We start from the raw sequence: 14,768 nt of genomic DNA, 5'->3' as shown, positions 1-14,768 counted from the left end.
TCATTTTCTTCTGTCACGTCCTACCTTGAGCATGAATTTCTCGGTGGGGAGGGGCAGATCCTTTCTATATTTGCAAGTCTAGATCACAAAATTTGCCCTGTATGACCTATACCACACTTTGAATTACTTGTTCAATGTTTTGTTTCCCCTGCAAGTTTGTAATCTCCCTGCGGCCTCGGGGACTGTTCCTCTCTGTATCCCCACTACCGGGCCAGGTTTTTCATCAGGAGTATGAATGGATAGATGAGCTTAAAATATATTAATTATAGTTATGTAGGTTGCAGACATTTCAGTTTTTTAAACATTTTTTTCTCATATAAATAAATTATGGTGTCTATGTACCTTCAATTCTTTTATGTATTATTAAACAGGAGAGCTTTTTATGAAGACTTTGTTAAAATTTTAAAGGAAAGCTTGTCAAAAATTCTAGGTCAGTTTGAAGGGTATGTGTAGCACAGAGTCACTGGAGCTTTCTGCCTCTTGAGTATTTGTGTTCTTCTTCTTTTTTTCTTTTTTTTTTTAATTTTATTTATTTATTTGAGGGAGAATGAGTGAGAGAGAGCATGAGAGAGGAGAAGGTCAGAGGGAGAAGCAGATTCCCCAAAGAGCTGGGAGCCCGATGTGGGACTCGATCCTGGAAGTCGGGGATCATGACCTGAGCCGAAGGCAGTTGCTCAACCAACTGAGCCACCCAGGCGCCCAAGTATTTGTGTTCTTGTGCCAGTCAAACTTGGTAGTAGCCGTCACGTACCTGGGCATGCACAGAGACAAATAAAGGAAATAGTATTCATAAGGCTGGGTTAGAAAAACACAAGACTGTAATTTTTAAGAATGAGATAAATCCCTTTAATGCATGCATCCTTAATGGATCTCTGTGTCATGTAGGAGATACTTGGCATCTTGAAAGGAGGCCACAGTGAGAATATCAGCTGGGATCACTAATTATGATGAGTGATCATAGTGTTCATTAGCTGGGATCACTCTAATTATGCATTTCATGGAAGAGAAGCTATAAATACCAATATGGTTATTTTGCTAAAATGGGTTCCAGAGGAGTTTTTCTTGATTATTGACTCACTGTGTTCTCCAAGAGATTTAACTGTCCTCTTCTGCCGGAGTCCATCTCCCAGTGTATCCGAAGAACTGGATCCTTCCACCTTTGTGTAGGGCTGGTCACAGAGAGCCCAGGTCATGGAGGCTCAGTTCTTAGGGCTGCAGGATTTTCAGACAGATTCTCTAATTTCTTCTTCTATATTCAGATATATTCAGTAACTTACTTAACCTTAGTTGATTTCTCAGGACATGACACTGATAGTTATTTCTGGAGATACCCTCTTTTTTTTTTTTTTTAAGATTTTTATTTATTTATTTGACAGAGATCACTAGTAGGCAGAGAGGCAGGCAGAGAGAGGAGGAAGCAGGTTCCCTGCCCTATGCGGGACTCGATCCCAGAACCTTGAGATTGTGACCCGAGCCGAAGGCAGAGGTTTTAATCCACTGAGCCACCCAGGTGCCCTGGAGATATCCTCTTGATGTCCTCATCCTTTTTCCTTTAGAATATTTCACATATTTGTCTTTAACTTACAGAGTATCTCTGGGAACTCTCTTGGTTTGTAAAACCTTCTCTAGCTGTCCTTGTGGTTTTCTGATCTCAGTGGAGACCATGACAACCTCTCAGTCCCTCTTTCAGCAGAACTGGTTGTCCTCCCTCGTTTGTTTCTTCACACAAAACTCCATCTTGCTCTTGAGAAACTTCTCTGTAATGTAATGTCTGCTGCCCTTTGTATTTCTTAGAGCCTTTTCTTGTGGCAAGTCAGGTAACAATGAGGTTGATTTATTTTTCTTTTTTTAATAAAAGGGATTATATTTTCTTCAGGTTTTATACAGTAAAGAAGAGGAATCCTATTTTACTGGTGTTTATAAAATCTAGGTAAAAAGAATCAGATTTCGTAACGTGTATTCCTGCAAGTAATGTTACAAGCCATTTTCTAATGAGTTTTCTGTACATAAGAATTTATGTGCAAAAATGCAATGGCTATCATTTTATGAATCATTACAGCTCTGAGGCTTTTTTTTCTTGTTGATTATTGCAAAATTGTTTCATGTTTTCTGAAATTTTAGATCAGGAGACTGAAATATCATCCCTCCATCATCATTTGGGGTGGAAATAATGAAAATGAAGCAGCACTGATGATGAATTGGTATAATATCCCTGCCAGAGAACTGCATACCTATATCAAGGACTATGTGGTACTGTACGTGAAGAATATTCGAAAGATTGTCTTGGCTGTAAGTAATGATTTCTCATGTAATAGAATTTAAGAACGTGTTTTGAAAATGGATCAGTTGGAATATTGATGTAGTATGTTTTTAAACTCCTCCCCCCTTAAAATATTTTTATTTATTTATTTATTTGAGAGACGAGAGAGCATGAGAGGGGAGAAGGTCAGAGGGAGAAGCACACTCCCTGTGGAGCAGGGAGCCCTATTCAGGACTCGATCCTAGGACTCCAGGATCATGACCTGAGCTGAAGGCAGTTGCTTAACCAACTGAGCCACTCAGGAGCCCCTGTACCCTTTTTTAGAGCAACCTTCAGTAATACCATTTTTATACAGAACAGTCCATTGTAATGCTGCAGGATGTGAATGGATTTATGGGTTATGGGCTTCTTTGCAGATGAACTTAATCTGTGGAGCTCACCACACATACAACAATATGGTGTTTACATCTGCAGATTGTCATGTACTCTTTTCTGGAGCCCATCTATGGAACCCCAAATGTTGAGAATTTCTACTTTGGATGACTTATCCATATGCTACTTTTTCCTTCCTTCCCTCTTTCCTCCCTCCCTCTTTCTTTCTTCCTACCTTCCTTGTTCTCAGTAAATATAATGAATTCTATGAATTACTTTCCTGATGACAGACTAGTTCTACTATAAACTCTGTTTAGCTATAATGCTTTTTTCTTTTATTCTGTGCTAGATTTGATTTGCTAATATTTTGGTTAGAATTTGAAAATTTATGTTCATAAGCAAACTCAGTCTGTGGTAGGAATTGTTAACTCAAATGCCTAGAGGAGCCAAATTTGTTTTAAAAAATTAAGTAGAGTTGATGAGGTTCATAAAGAGAGAAGGGTAATAGCAAATGAATGCTATGGTAATAGCAAATGAATGCTGGGTCTCATTTATATTGAGTATTTTAAAAAATGATATCTAAACAAAATTTTTTGTGAAAACAAAGAGGTAACCCATGGAATGGGAGAAGATATTCGCAAATGACACTACAGACAAAGGGCTGATATCCAAGATCTATAAAGAACTCCTCAAACTCAACACAAACAAAACAGATAATCACATCAAAAAATGGGCAGAAGACATGAACAGACATTTCTCTAAAAAAGACATACAAATGGCTAACAGACACATGGAAAGTGTTCATAATCATTATCCATCAGGGAGATTCAAATCAAAACCACATCGAGATACCACCTTACACCAGTTAGAATGGCCAAAATTAACAAGACAGTGAACAAGTGTTGGAGAGAATGTGGAGAAAAGAGAACCCTCTTATATGGTTGGTACGAATGCAAGTTAGTATAGCCACTTTGGAAAACAGTGTGGAGATTTCTTAAGAAATTAAAAATAGAGCTGCCCTATGACCCTGCAATTGCACTACTGGGTATTAACCCCAAAGATACAGATGTAGTGTAAAGAAGGGCCAACTGTACCCCAGTGTTCATAGCGGCAATGGCCACGGTCACCAAAGTGTGGAAAGAACCAAGATGCCCTTCAACAGATGAATGGATAAAGAAGATATGGTCCATATATACAATGGAGTATTATGCCTCCATCAGAAAGGATGAATACCCAACTTTTGAATCAACATGGATGGGACTGGAAGAGATTATGCTGAGTGAAATAAGTCAAGCAAAGAGAGTCAATTATCATTTGGTTTCACTTACTTGTGAAACATAAGGAATAACACGGAGGACACTGGGAAAATGGAGAGAAGTGAGTTGGGGGAAATCGGAAGGGGATACATACCGTGAGAGACAAAACCCTCAGTTTGAGAAAGAAATTGAGGGTTTTGGAGGGGGAAAGTGGTGGTGGGATGAGCCAGGTGGTATTAAGGAGGGCATGTATTGCATGGAGAAGTGGGTGTAGTGCATAAACAATGAATTTTGGAACACTGAAATAAATAAATAAATAAGCCTTTTTGTGAGACAGATTTAATCTAGAGAACCCAGGTTGGTATGTGTGTATGTGCATATGCTGCCTGCACAGAATGAGTTAGGAGCCATTTGTTGTTGTTTTTATAGTCCAGGGACAATTTAAATAAAATACAGATTATTGGTTTTACTGAGACAAATTCACCCATAAAACATTCTGGGTGCCCAGTGCCTTTGTGGGAGCAGAAATGATCTTCTGCCTCATATATTTCATTTCTTCTGAAGTTATTATCCAATTTGGGTTTATAATTCCTGGAAGTATGGATATTTATATTTCCTAGGAACATAGCATTTCACCTAGAACTTAGAAGATTTCTGTGTAAATAAACATGCTTTGTAGATTAGACTATAAGTAGACAAGTTATATAGGCTGAGAGACTCCAGGATTGTCAGTGCAAATAATGTTTGAATGTGGAAGTTGCTCTTATTCTTGTGTGTGTGTGTGTGTCTGTGTGTGTGTGTGTCTGTGTATGTGTGTGTCTGTGTGTGTACGTGTGCATCCATTGTGGATGTCTGGAATTATCAGACATCTGGTAATTTCTGGAATTACCAGACAGTTTCCATAGGCAGGGAGAAAAAGGCACAGAGCAGGCTCAACTGTTCTATGGATATTCCTTTTCTATTTTTCTTTCTTCTTATTTTCCTTCCTCCCTGCCCCTTCCCTTTCCTTCCTTCCTTCCTTTCCTTCCTCTCTTCCTTTCTTCCTTCCTCCATTCGTCCCTCCCCTCCCCTCCCCTTCCTTCCTTCTTTCCTTCCTTCCTTCCTTCCTAAGAGACATATAGACTCTTACTTTTTCTTTTCATTTTTTTGACTACCTTCACCTGTTTCACTCACCTCCCACCTCACACCTCTGGCAACCATCAGTCTGTTCTCTTTCCATGAGCTTGTTTTTGTTTTTAGATTCCACATATAGGTGAGATCATACAATATTTGCTTTTCTCTGACATATTTCACTTAGTATAATGCCCTCAAAGTCCATCTGTGTTGTCACAAATGGCAAGATTTCATCCCCCCCCCACCTTTTTTTAAGAGAGAAAGAGTGATCACAAGTGGGGAGGGGCAGAGGGAGAGGGAGAGAGAGAATTCCAAGCAGACTCCATATCCAGCATAGAGTCACATGCAGGGCTTGATACATTGGGCCCGAGATCATGACCTGACCTGAAATCAAAAGTTGGATACTCAACTGACTGAGCCACCCAGGTGCTCCAAGATTTCATTCTTTATTATGGCTGAGTCATACTCCATTTTGTGTGTGTGTGTGTGTGTGTGTGTGTATGCTACATTTTCTTTATCCATTCATCATCAATAAACATTTCAATTGTTATAGTATCTTGGTTATTATAAATAATGCCACAGTGAGTATGGGGGTGCATATATCTCTTTGAGTTAATGTTTTTTATTTTTTTCAGATATCCACGACTAGAATTGCTTGATTACATGGTAGTTCTACATTTAATTTTTTAGGTATCCTCCATATTGTTTTCCTTAGTGACTATACCAACTTACGTTCCCATCAACAAAGCACAAGGCTTCCCTTTTCTCCACATCCTTGCTAACATTTGTTATCTCTTATCTTTTTGATAATAGCCATCCTAACAGGTGTCAGATGATACATCATTGTGGTCTTGGTTTGCATTTTCCTGATAATTAGTTGAGTACCTTTTCATGTACTAAGTGGCTATTTGTATGTCTTCTTTGGAAAAAATGTCTGTTTAGATCCCTGGCTCATTTCTTAATTGTTTGTTTTTTACTGTTGGGTTGAACAAATAAATTCTTTATATATTTTGGTTATTAACCCCTTAGCAGGCATATGATTGCAAGTATTTCCTCCCATTCAGTATGTTGCCTTTTTATTTTGTTGATGGTTTCCTTTGCTGTACAGAACCTTTTTAGTTTGAATGTAGTCCCACTTGTTCTTTTTTATTGCCTTTGCTTTTTGTGTGAAATCCAAAAAAATCAAGCCAAGACCAGTGTCAAGGAGCTTACCACCTATGTTTCCTTTTAGGAGTTTTGTGATTTTGGATCTTACATTCAAGTCTTTAATCCATTTTGCATTAACTCTTGTGTGTGGTTGAAGATGGTTATTCAATTTCATTCTCTTGCATGTGACTATCCAGTTTTTCTGACACCATTTGCTGAAGAGACTATCCTTTCCCCATTGTATATTCTTGTCTCCTTTGTCATAAATTAATTGGCCATACATATATGAATTTATTTCTTGATTCTCTATTCTGATCTATGTGGCTGTTTTTATGCCAATACCGTAATGTTTTAATTACTTTTGTTTTGTTACATGTTTTGAAGTCAGAAAGCATGATGCCTCCAGATTTGTTCTTCTTTCTCAAGATTGCTTTGTATAGTTTTGGCTATACAGAGACTTTTGTGGTTCCATAAAAGTTTTTGGATTGTTCATTCTATTTTGTGAAAAATGTATTGTGGTTTTGATAGGCATTGCATTGAATCTGTAGATTACTTTGGATAGTATGGACATTATAGCAGTATTAATTCTTCCAGTCTATGAGTACAGAGTATCTTTTCACTTATTTATGTCTTCTTCAGTGTCTTTTAACAAAGTTTTATAATTTTCAGTGTCTTTTCTTTTTTTAAGATTTTATTTATTTATTTGACAGAGAGAGAGACGGCAAGAGAGGGAACACAAGCGGGGGAAGTGGGAGAGGGTGAAGAAGGCTTCCCATTGAGCAGGGAGCCCAATGCGGGTCTCAATCCCAAGACCCTGGGATCATGACCCGAGCCAGAGGCAGACACTTAACCAACTGAGCCACCCAGGCACCCCAACTTTCAGTGTCTTATAATTTTTAATAATAATTTCTGTCTTTCACTTCCTTGATAAAATTTATTCTTAGATATTTTTTTATGCAGTTGTAAATAAGATTATTTTCTTAATTTCTCTTGCTAGTAATTATTAGTACACAGAAATGCAACACATTTCCGTATATTGATTTTGTAGCCTACAATTTACTGTATTTATGGTAAAAGGTTTTTGTGAAGTCTTAGAGTTTTCTCCATATAATATCATGTCATCGGCAAAGAGTGACAGCTTTACTTCTTCCTTTCCAGTTTGTATGCCTTTTATTTCTTTTTGTTGTCTAATTGTTCTAGCTAGGACTTCAGTGCTCTGTTGGGTGGAAGTTGACATCCTGATCTTGTTCCTGATCTTAGAAGTTTTGACTTTTTCACCATTCAGTATGATGTTAACTGTGGCCTTGTCCTATATGGCCTTTACTATGTTGAGGTATGTTTCCTCTGTAACCACTTTGTTGAGACTTTTTATAATAAATGGATGCTGAATTTTGTCAGACACTTGTTCTGCACTTGTTCACATGAGCATATGATTTTTATACTTCATTTTATTAATGTGGTGTATCATGTTGATTGACTTGCCAGGGTTGAACCATCTTACATCCTTGGAATAAATTCCACTTGATCATGAGATATATATATATATATATATATATATATATATATATATATATATATATTTTTACTTATATGAATTTGGTTTATTAGTATTTTGTTGAGAATTCTGCATCTGTGTTCATCAAGGATATTGGCCTGTAATTTTCTTCTGGTGACCCTATTTGGTTTTGGTATCAGGGTAATGGTTGTCTTATAAAATGAATTTGGAAGTTTTCCCTCCTCTTCTTTTTTTCACAAGAGTTTGAGAAGGACTCGTATTAGTTCTTCTTTGAATATTTGGTAGAATTCACCAGTGAAATTGATCCTGGATTTTTTTTTGTTCAGAGATTTTTGACTATTGATTCAATCTCCTTACTAGTTAATTGGTCTGTTTACCTTTTCCATTTATTCATGATTCAGTCTTGGAAAGTTGTATGTTTTTAAGAATTTATCCATTTCTTCTAGGTTGCTCAATTTTTTTGTGTGTATAGTTGTTCATAGTAATCTCTTAAAATTCTTTGTATTTTTTAGATATTATTTGTAATATCTTTTTCATTGCTGATTTTGAGTCCTCTCTCTTTCTTTTCCTAAGCAAGTCTGGGCTAAATTAGGTTTGTTGGTTTTGTTTATTTATTTATTTATTTATTTAAAGGAACCAGTTCTTCATTTCAATGATCGTTTCTATTGTCTTTTAAGTCTCTATTCCATTTATTTCTGCTCTCGTCTTTGTTATTTCCTTCCTTCTGCTAACTTGGAGCCATGTTCTTCCTTTACTAGTTTAATAAGATGTTAAGTTAGGTTCTTTATTTGACATTTTTCGTCTTTCTTGAAATGGTCATTTATCTCTGATCTTTCCTCTTAAACTGCTTTTGCTGCATCTCATAAGTTTTGGTATGTTGTATTTTCCTTTTCATTTGTCAGGGTATTTTTCAATTTCTCTTTTGATTTCTTTGTTGATCCATTGTTTGTTCAGTAGCATATTCCTTAATCTTCATGTATTTGTGAATTTTCCAGTCATCTTCTAATTGATTTCTAGTTCCATACCCGTGTGGTCCAAAAATATGCTCGAGTGATTTCAGTCTTCTTAAATTTGTTAGACTTGATTTATGGCCAAACTGGTGATCTCTCTCAGAGAGTGTTCATGTGTACCTGAGAAGAATGTGTATTCTGTTGCTCTTGGATGGTATATACTGTGTCTGTCTGTAAAGTCTATTTGGTCTAATGTGTCATTTAAAATTCTGTAATTATAAACGCTAAAGCAGAACTTGATATATATGAATATGTTGATATGTGAAATAAGGAGAAAGGGAAAGGAAAGAGCTTCTTCCCAACTCCACCATAGAGCCCTTCCTTTATGGTGGTTCTTTTTCATCACTACTTTTTAATAAGCGTATTATACTAGTATTTGCTACATATACATTATATGATAATATAAGTTAACTTTTTCTGATAGGGAGAGGAAGCAGCATTTGCTTTTGTACTAATGCCTTCGAAGGATATAACTTTTAAAAACTTTAATGTTCAAAGTGTGTTTTAATAATCTGATTATCCTTATATTTTTTATCTCTAATTAGATATTTTAAATATTTGGGTATATCCTGAAGCAGTTTGGAAAGGGAAAAGAATAGTATGTGATTTTGGCACCCAAATATGTACAGTTTATGGTATTATTCATTTATGTGAAGACATTTCAGTGAGAATTTATGAAAAACTTAGGTTCAGATTTTTAGCTTATCTGATATGCTTAGTCATGTGTCATGAAGAATTTTTCTATACACAACCTATGATGGTATAAGCTTTAATTAATATTTATAAAACATTTATAATCTTTTTACTCATAGTGTTGGTATTACATTTTTCATATCTGATGGATTTAAGAAATGGATTTTAATATTTGAGCATTTTCATTTCACAGTTCAGTGGTTAAGATCTCATGATTCCAGGAGGATGAGAAGGAGACACATAGCCCCACAGTGATGCAAAGAGGTTAGAAAGTCACTTCCTAGAAACAGCTCTATATTATGGAAATGAGAACATGAATCTCAGTGAAATTTAACCATATCTTCCACACATGAGTTCTCTACCATTTACTGTAGTCCTATGAAGTAGGTACTGTTATTTTCCCCATTTTACAGAAGAGTCTGTTGAGGCTTAGATCTGTCCAAAAATAATAAGATTCTGATTTGAGATTTAAACTCAAGTCATTCTGACTGAATATCCTCTATTATTTCCTTTTTTTTCTCCTGCTATGCCTTTTATTCCCATGACCTATTCATTCCATAATGGGGACCCTGTATCTCCCACTCCCCTTTACCCATTTTGCCTAGCTGCTGACCCATTCACCTCTGACAACCATCAGTTTATTCTATGTATTTATAGGTCTGATTCTGCTTTTTGTTTGTCTATTCTTTTGTTTTTGTTTTAGATTCCACTTGTGAGTAAAATCATAATATTTGTGTTTCTCAGTCTGAACTTATTTCACTTACCATAATATCCTCTAGGTGCATCCATCCTAGTCTTCAAGGTCCATCTCAAATGACACAATCTCATCTTTTTATGGCTGTGCCATATTCCATTATATATATATATATATATATATATATATATATATATAATATATTAGAAAGTATATTATATATATATATATATATATATATATAATGGGATATATATAATGAAATGTGTGTGTGTGTGTGTGTGTATGCGCCACATCTTCCTTATCCATTTGTCTATTGATGGACACTTAGATTGCTTCAATATATTGATTGTTGTAAATAACGTTGCAATAAACACAGACATACACGTGTCTTTTAGAATTAGTGTGTTCATTTTCTTTGTGTAAATACCTGTAGTAGAATTACTGGATTATATGGTATTTCTGTTTATAATTTTTCAAAGCACTTCCATACTGTTTTCCACTGTGGCCGCACCAATTTGCATTCCTACCAACAGTGCACAAGGGTTTCCCTTTTTCCATATACTCACCAACACTTATTGTTTTTTGTGTTTTTGGTTTTAGCCATTCTGATAGGTATAAAGTGATTATTTTAATTTTGAATTGCATTTTCCTGATGACAAGTGGTGTTGAGGATCTTTTCATATGTCCATTGGATATCTTTATGTCTTTGTTAGAAAAATGTCTATTTAAGTCCTCTGCCCATTTTTTAATTGAATTATTCGGGGTTTGGTATTGAGTTGTACATGTTCTTGATATGTGTGTGTGCGTGTGCGCACGCTGCTGGTAGTTTCCTTTGCTGTGTAAATCTTTTTACTTTGATGGTATTCAAATAATTTATTTTTGCTTTTGTTTTTCTTGGGTAAAGGGACCTATAAAGAAAAATGATCCTATGGCCAATGTCAGAGTAATTACTGCCTGTGTTTTGTTATGGTTTTTAGGTCTTCATGATTTCAGACTTCACATTTGGGTCTTTAATCCATTTTGAGTTTATTTTTGTTTATGATGTTAAAGAGTGATACAGTTTCATTCTTTTGTACGTAGCTGTCCATTTCTCCCAGCACCATTTATTGAGGAGACCGTCTTTTCCCATTGTATATTCTTGCCTCCTTTGTCACAGATTAACTGACCATATAATCAGTGGTTTATTTTGGGCTCTCCATTCTATTCCACTGATCTATGTATCTGTTTTTAATGCCAGTACCATACTATATTGATTACTACTGCTGTGTAGTAAATCTTGAGACCTGGAGCTTTGACATCTCCAAGATTTGTTTTTTCTTTTTTAAGATTGCTTTGGCTATTTGGGGTCTTCTCTGATTTCATACAAATTTTAGTATTATTTGTTCTAGTTTTGTAAAAAACGCTGTTGGTATTTTGATAGGGATTGCGCTGAATCTGTGGATTGCTTTGAGTAGTATGGACATTCAAATAATATTGGTTCTTCCAGCCCACAACCTGGGATATCTTTCCATTTGTTTGGGTCATCTTCAGTTTGTTTCATCAATGTTTTATAGTATTCAGAGTAGAGGTCTTTCATCTCTTTGGTTAAGTTTATACCTAGGTATTTTATTCTTTTTGGTGCATTTATAAAGGGTGTTGTTTTAAAATTTCTCCTTCTTGGGGTGCTTGGGTGGCTTAGTTGGTTAAGCGGCTGCCTTCGTCACTCTGGTCATGATTCCGGCTCCTGGGATCAAGCCCCACTTGTGTTTTCTCTCTTGCTGTCTCTCTCTCTGTGTCAAATAAATAAATAAATAAATAAATCTTTAAAAAGGATAAGCGGTGTATATAATTTAAAAAATTCTCTTCCTGCTAGTTTGTTTTTAGTGTGTAGAAATATTACTTATTTCTGGGTATTAATTTTATATCCTGCACCTTAGCCTCTAATTCTTAAGCACTGGACCTGTGTTTCTTAAGTAGAGGCGAGTTTGTCCTCCAAGGGACAGGAGCGCATTTGGCAATGTCTGTAGACATTTTTTGGTGTGTGTACAGGGTACTACTAGCATCTAGTGGGTAGAGGACAGGGATGCTGCTAAACATTCTGTCTCCCCTTGCTCCCTTTTTCTGGTCACCAATGCACAAAACTTATCAAGCACAGAATGTCAGTAGTGCCAAGGATAAGAACTTCTGCAGTAGATTGTACATTACCCATGTTGGTAGAAGGTAATGTAGAGGCACAGCATTCTTGAAAAAGATTGGGAGCAGGTACTAAGGAGTAAGCTGTGTTAATTACAAATGGATAGAAAGGATTGGTGAATAGCAGGTGCTGGTGGTTGTTGAATGCAGAAGGTTAATGGTTCTATTATTTTTCTGCAGTCATTTGGCATCCTGTAACTTACAGTGTTTTTTTTTTTAAGTAAATGATCTGACATAACATACATTTCTCCAAAGACATGTAGACAGCCAACAGACACATGAAAAGGTGGTCAGCATCACTCACCATCAGGAAAATGCAGATCAAACTATAGTGAGATATCACCTCACACCTGTCAGAACGGCTAAAATAAAAAACACAAGAAACAACAGATGTTGGGGAGGGTGCAGAGAAAGGGGAACCCATGGGCACTGTTGGTGGGAATGTAAACTGGTGCAACCTCTGTGGAAAAGTATGGAGTTTCCTCAGAAGGTCAAAAACAGACCTGACTATCTAGTAATCACACTACTGGGTATCTACCCCTAAAATACAAAAGCACTAATTCAAAGGGATATATGCACCCCTGTGTTTATAGCAGCGTTATTTACAATAGCCAAATTATGGAAACAACCCAGTGTTCATGACAGATGAATTGGTAAAGATGATGTGGGGTGTGTGTGTGTGTGTGTGTGTGTCTATGGTATATATAATGGACTATTACTCAGCCATAAAAAAGAATGGAGTCTTGCCATTTACACAGATATGGGTGGAGCTAGAGAGTATAATGCTAAGTGAATTAAATCAGTCAGAGAAAGACAAATACCGTTATGATCTCACTCATATGTGGAATTTAAGAAAAAATAAGCAGAGGAAAAAAGAGAAAAGAAAAAGAGAAAGAGGGAAACCAAGAAATAGACTCTTAATTATAGAGAACAAGCTGATGATTACCAGAGGGAGGTGGGAGAGGGGGATGGGTGAGATAGGTGATAAGGATTAAGGAGGATACTTGTCATGTTGAGCACTGGGCGAGGGTGAAAGTGTTGCATCAGTATATTGTACACATGAAACTAATGTTAGCACTGTATGTTAACTATATTGGAATTAAAACAAACACTCATTTTATTTCTGGACTCAGGAAGACAAGACTCGTCCTTTTATTATATCCAGCCCTACAAATGGGGCCGAATCTGTTAAAGAAGGCTGGCTCTCTGTCAACCCATATGACAATAATTTTGGTGATGTACATTTTTATGACTATACCAGTGATTGCTGGGATTGGAAAGTTTTCCCAAAAGCTCGATTTGTATCTGAATATGGATATCAGTCCTGGCCTTCCTTCAGTACATTAAAAAAGGTAAGCCACTTTTGATTTCCCAGTGATTCAGAATGGTAGGTGATGGGCATAGGTCATTCTCAGCAGAGGTTCAGAAAGTCAAATGAGACAAGATTGGGCGCGTTCGGGGTGGTATGGCCATAGACAGTCTAATGAAATGTGCTTAGTATTTAAATGAAAGTTGAGGAAGATCATAGAAGAGAACTTTTTTTCTTTAAAGTTTGGGGAGCTAAATTTCTTGTAGTCATCAATTTGAGAATTATAACTTTTCGAACCTGCTTTTAATTATGTTCCTTCACTTACATTTATAAAAATTGAATGGGAACCAGGGTTGCTTAAGCCTGACTTCTTATCATGCATGAAAGTAGTTCTCACTTGCTATTTTCTGTATATCCTACAACTGTTTTCACTTAAAGATATTCAGAACTGGATGGTTTGCTACAGTAAGAGAAATGAATGTGATAAGTAAAGTTTTATCTAACTGTTACCAGGTGGAATTATTTCTTTTCGTTTGTCTCCTCCCCTTTGTCTTCTGTTTCCTCCTCCTCTTCCTTCTCCTTTTTCTTTCATGTTGCTGTATCTGACTTTCACTATGGCATTTTACTCTTTGTTCTGACAGATTCAGTTTCATAGGCAGATTTTATTTCAGAGTTGTGTGTTCCTAATTGAGATATAATTCACCGACCATAAAATCCACCCATTTAAAATGTACACTTTCAGGGTTTTTGGTTTAGTCACAGAGTTGTGCAGTCATCACCGTGACCTAGTTTGTTTGTTTGTTTGTTTTTATTTTATTTATTAACCATGACCTAGTTTTAGAGCATTTTCATCACTCCAAAGAAACTCTATATCCAAATTACTCCCCACTCTCTCAGTTCCTCCCACCCCGGCTCTAGGCACCACTAATCTGCTTTCTGTGTTTATACATTTGCCTTTTATGTACAATTCATATATTAGAATCATAAGATATGTGATCTTTTTAGACTGGCTTCTTTTACTCAGCATAAAGTTTTCATGACTTGTCCATGTTCTGTCATGTAGTAGTTTGTCATTTTTTAAAATTGCTGAATAATATTCCATCATGTGGATATACTACATTTTGTCTATCCATTCATCAGTTGATGTACTTTGTGTATTCCCACTTTTTGGCCAATATGAAAAATAATAGCTGCTGTGAATATTTGTATACATTTTTGTGTGAG

At 36.1% G+C, this 14,768-nt stretch overlaps 1 protein-coding gene across 3 annotated transcripts in view; it reads left to right on the top strand.

The window, feature by feature from the left end:
- The window catches only part of MANBA (mannosidase beta), a 122,884-nt gene that overhangs the window by 78,452 nt on the left and 29,664 nt on the right, over positions 1 to 14,768 (top strand). For 2 of the 3 annotated variants that reach the window (XM_004748156.3, XM_045067051.1), the window contains exons 11-12: positions 2,122 to 2,289; positions 13,369 to 13,587. In XM_004748156.3, the coding sequence (XP_004748213.1) occupies positions 2,122 to 2,289; positions 13,369 to 13,587 (387 nt within the window). The remainder of the gene's footprint in view (positions 1 to 2,121; positions 2,290 to 13,368; positions 13,588 to 14,768) is intronic. The other variant, XM_004748157.3, reaches the window with a different exon arrangement.

This window comes from Mustela putorius, unplaced genomic scaffold, assembly GCF_011764305.1.
Source record: "Mustela putorius furo isolate JIRA1106 unplaced genomic scaffold, ASM1176430v1.1 tig00003871_pilon_pilon_pilon, whole genome shotgun sequence".
Lineage (NCBI taxonomy): Eukaryota > Metazoa > Chordata > Mammalia > Carnivora > Mustelidae > Mustela > Mustela putorius.
The sequence above is the reverse complement of the archived record's forward strand: the minus strand, read 5'-3'. Positions and strand labels throughout refer to the sequence as shown.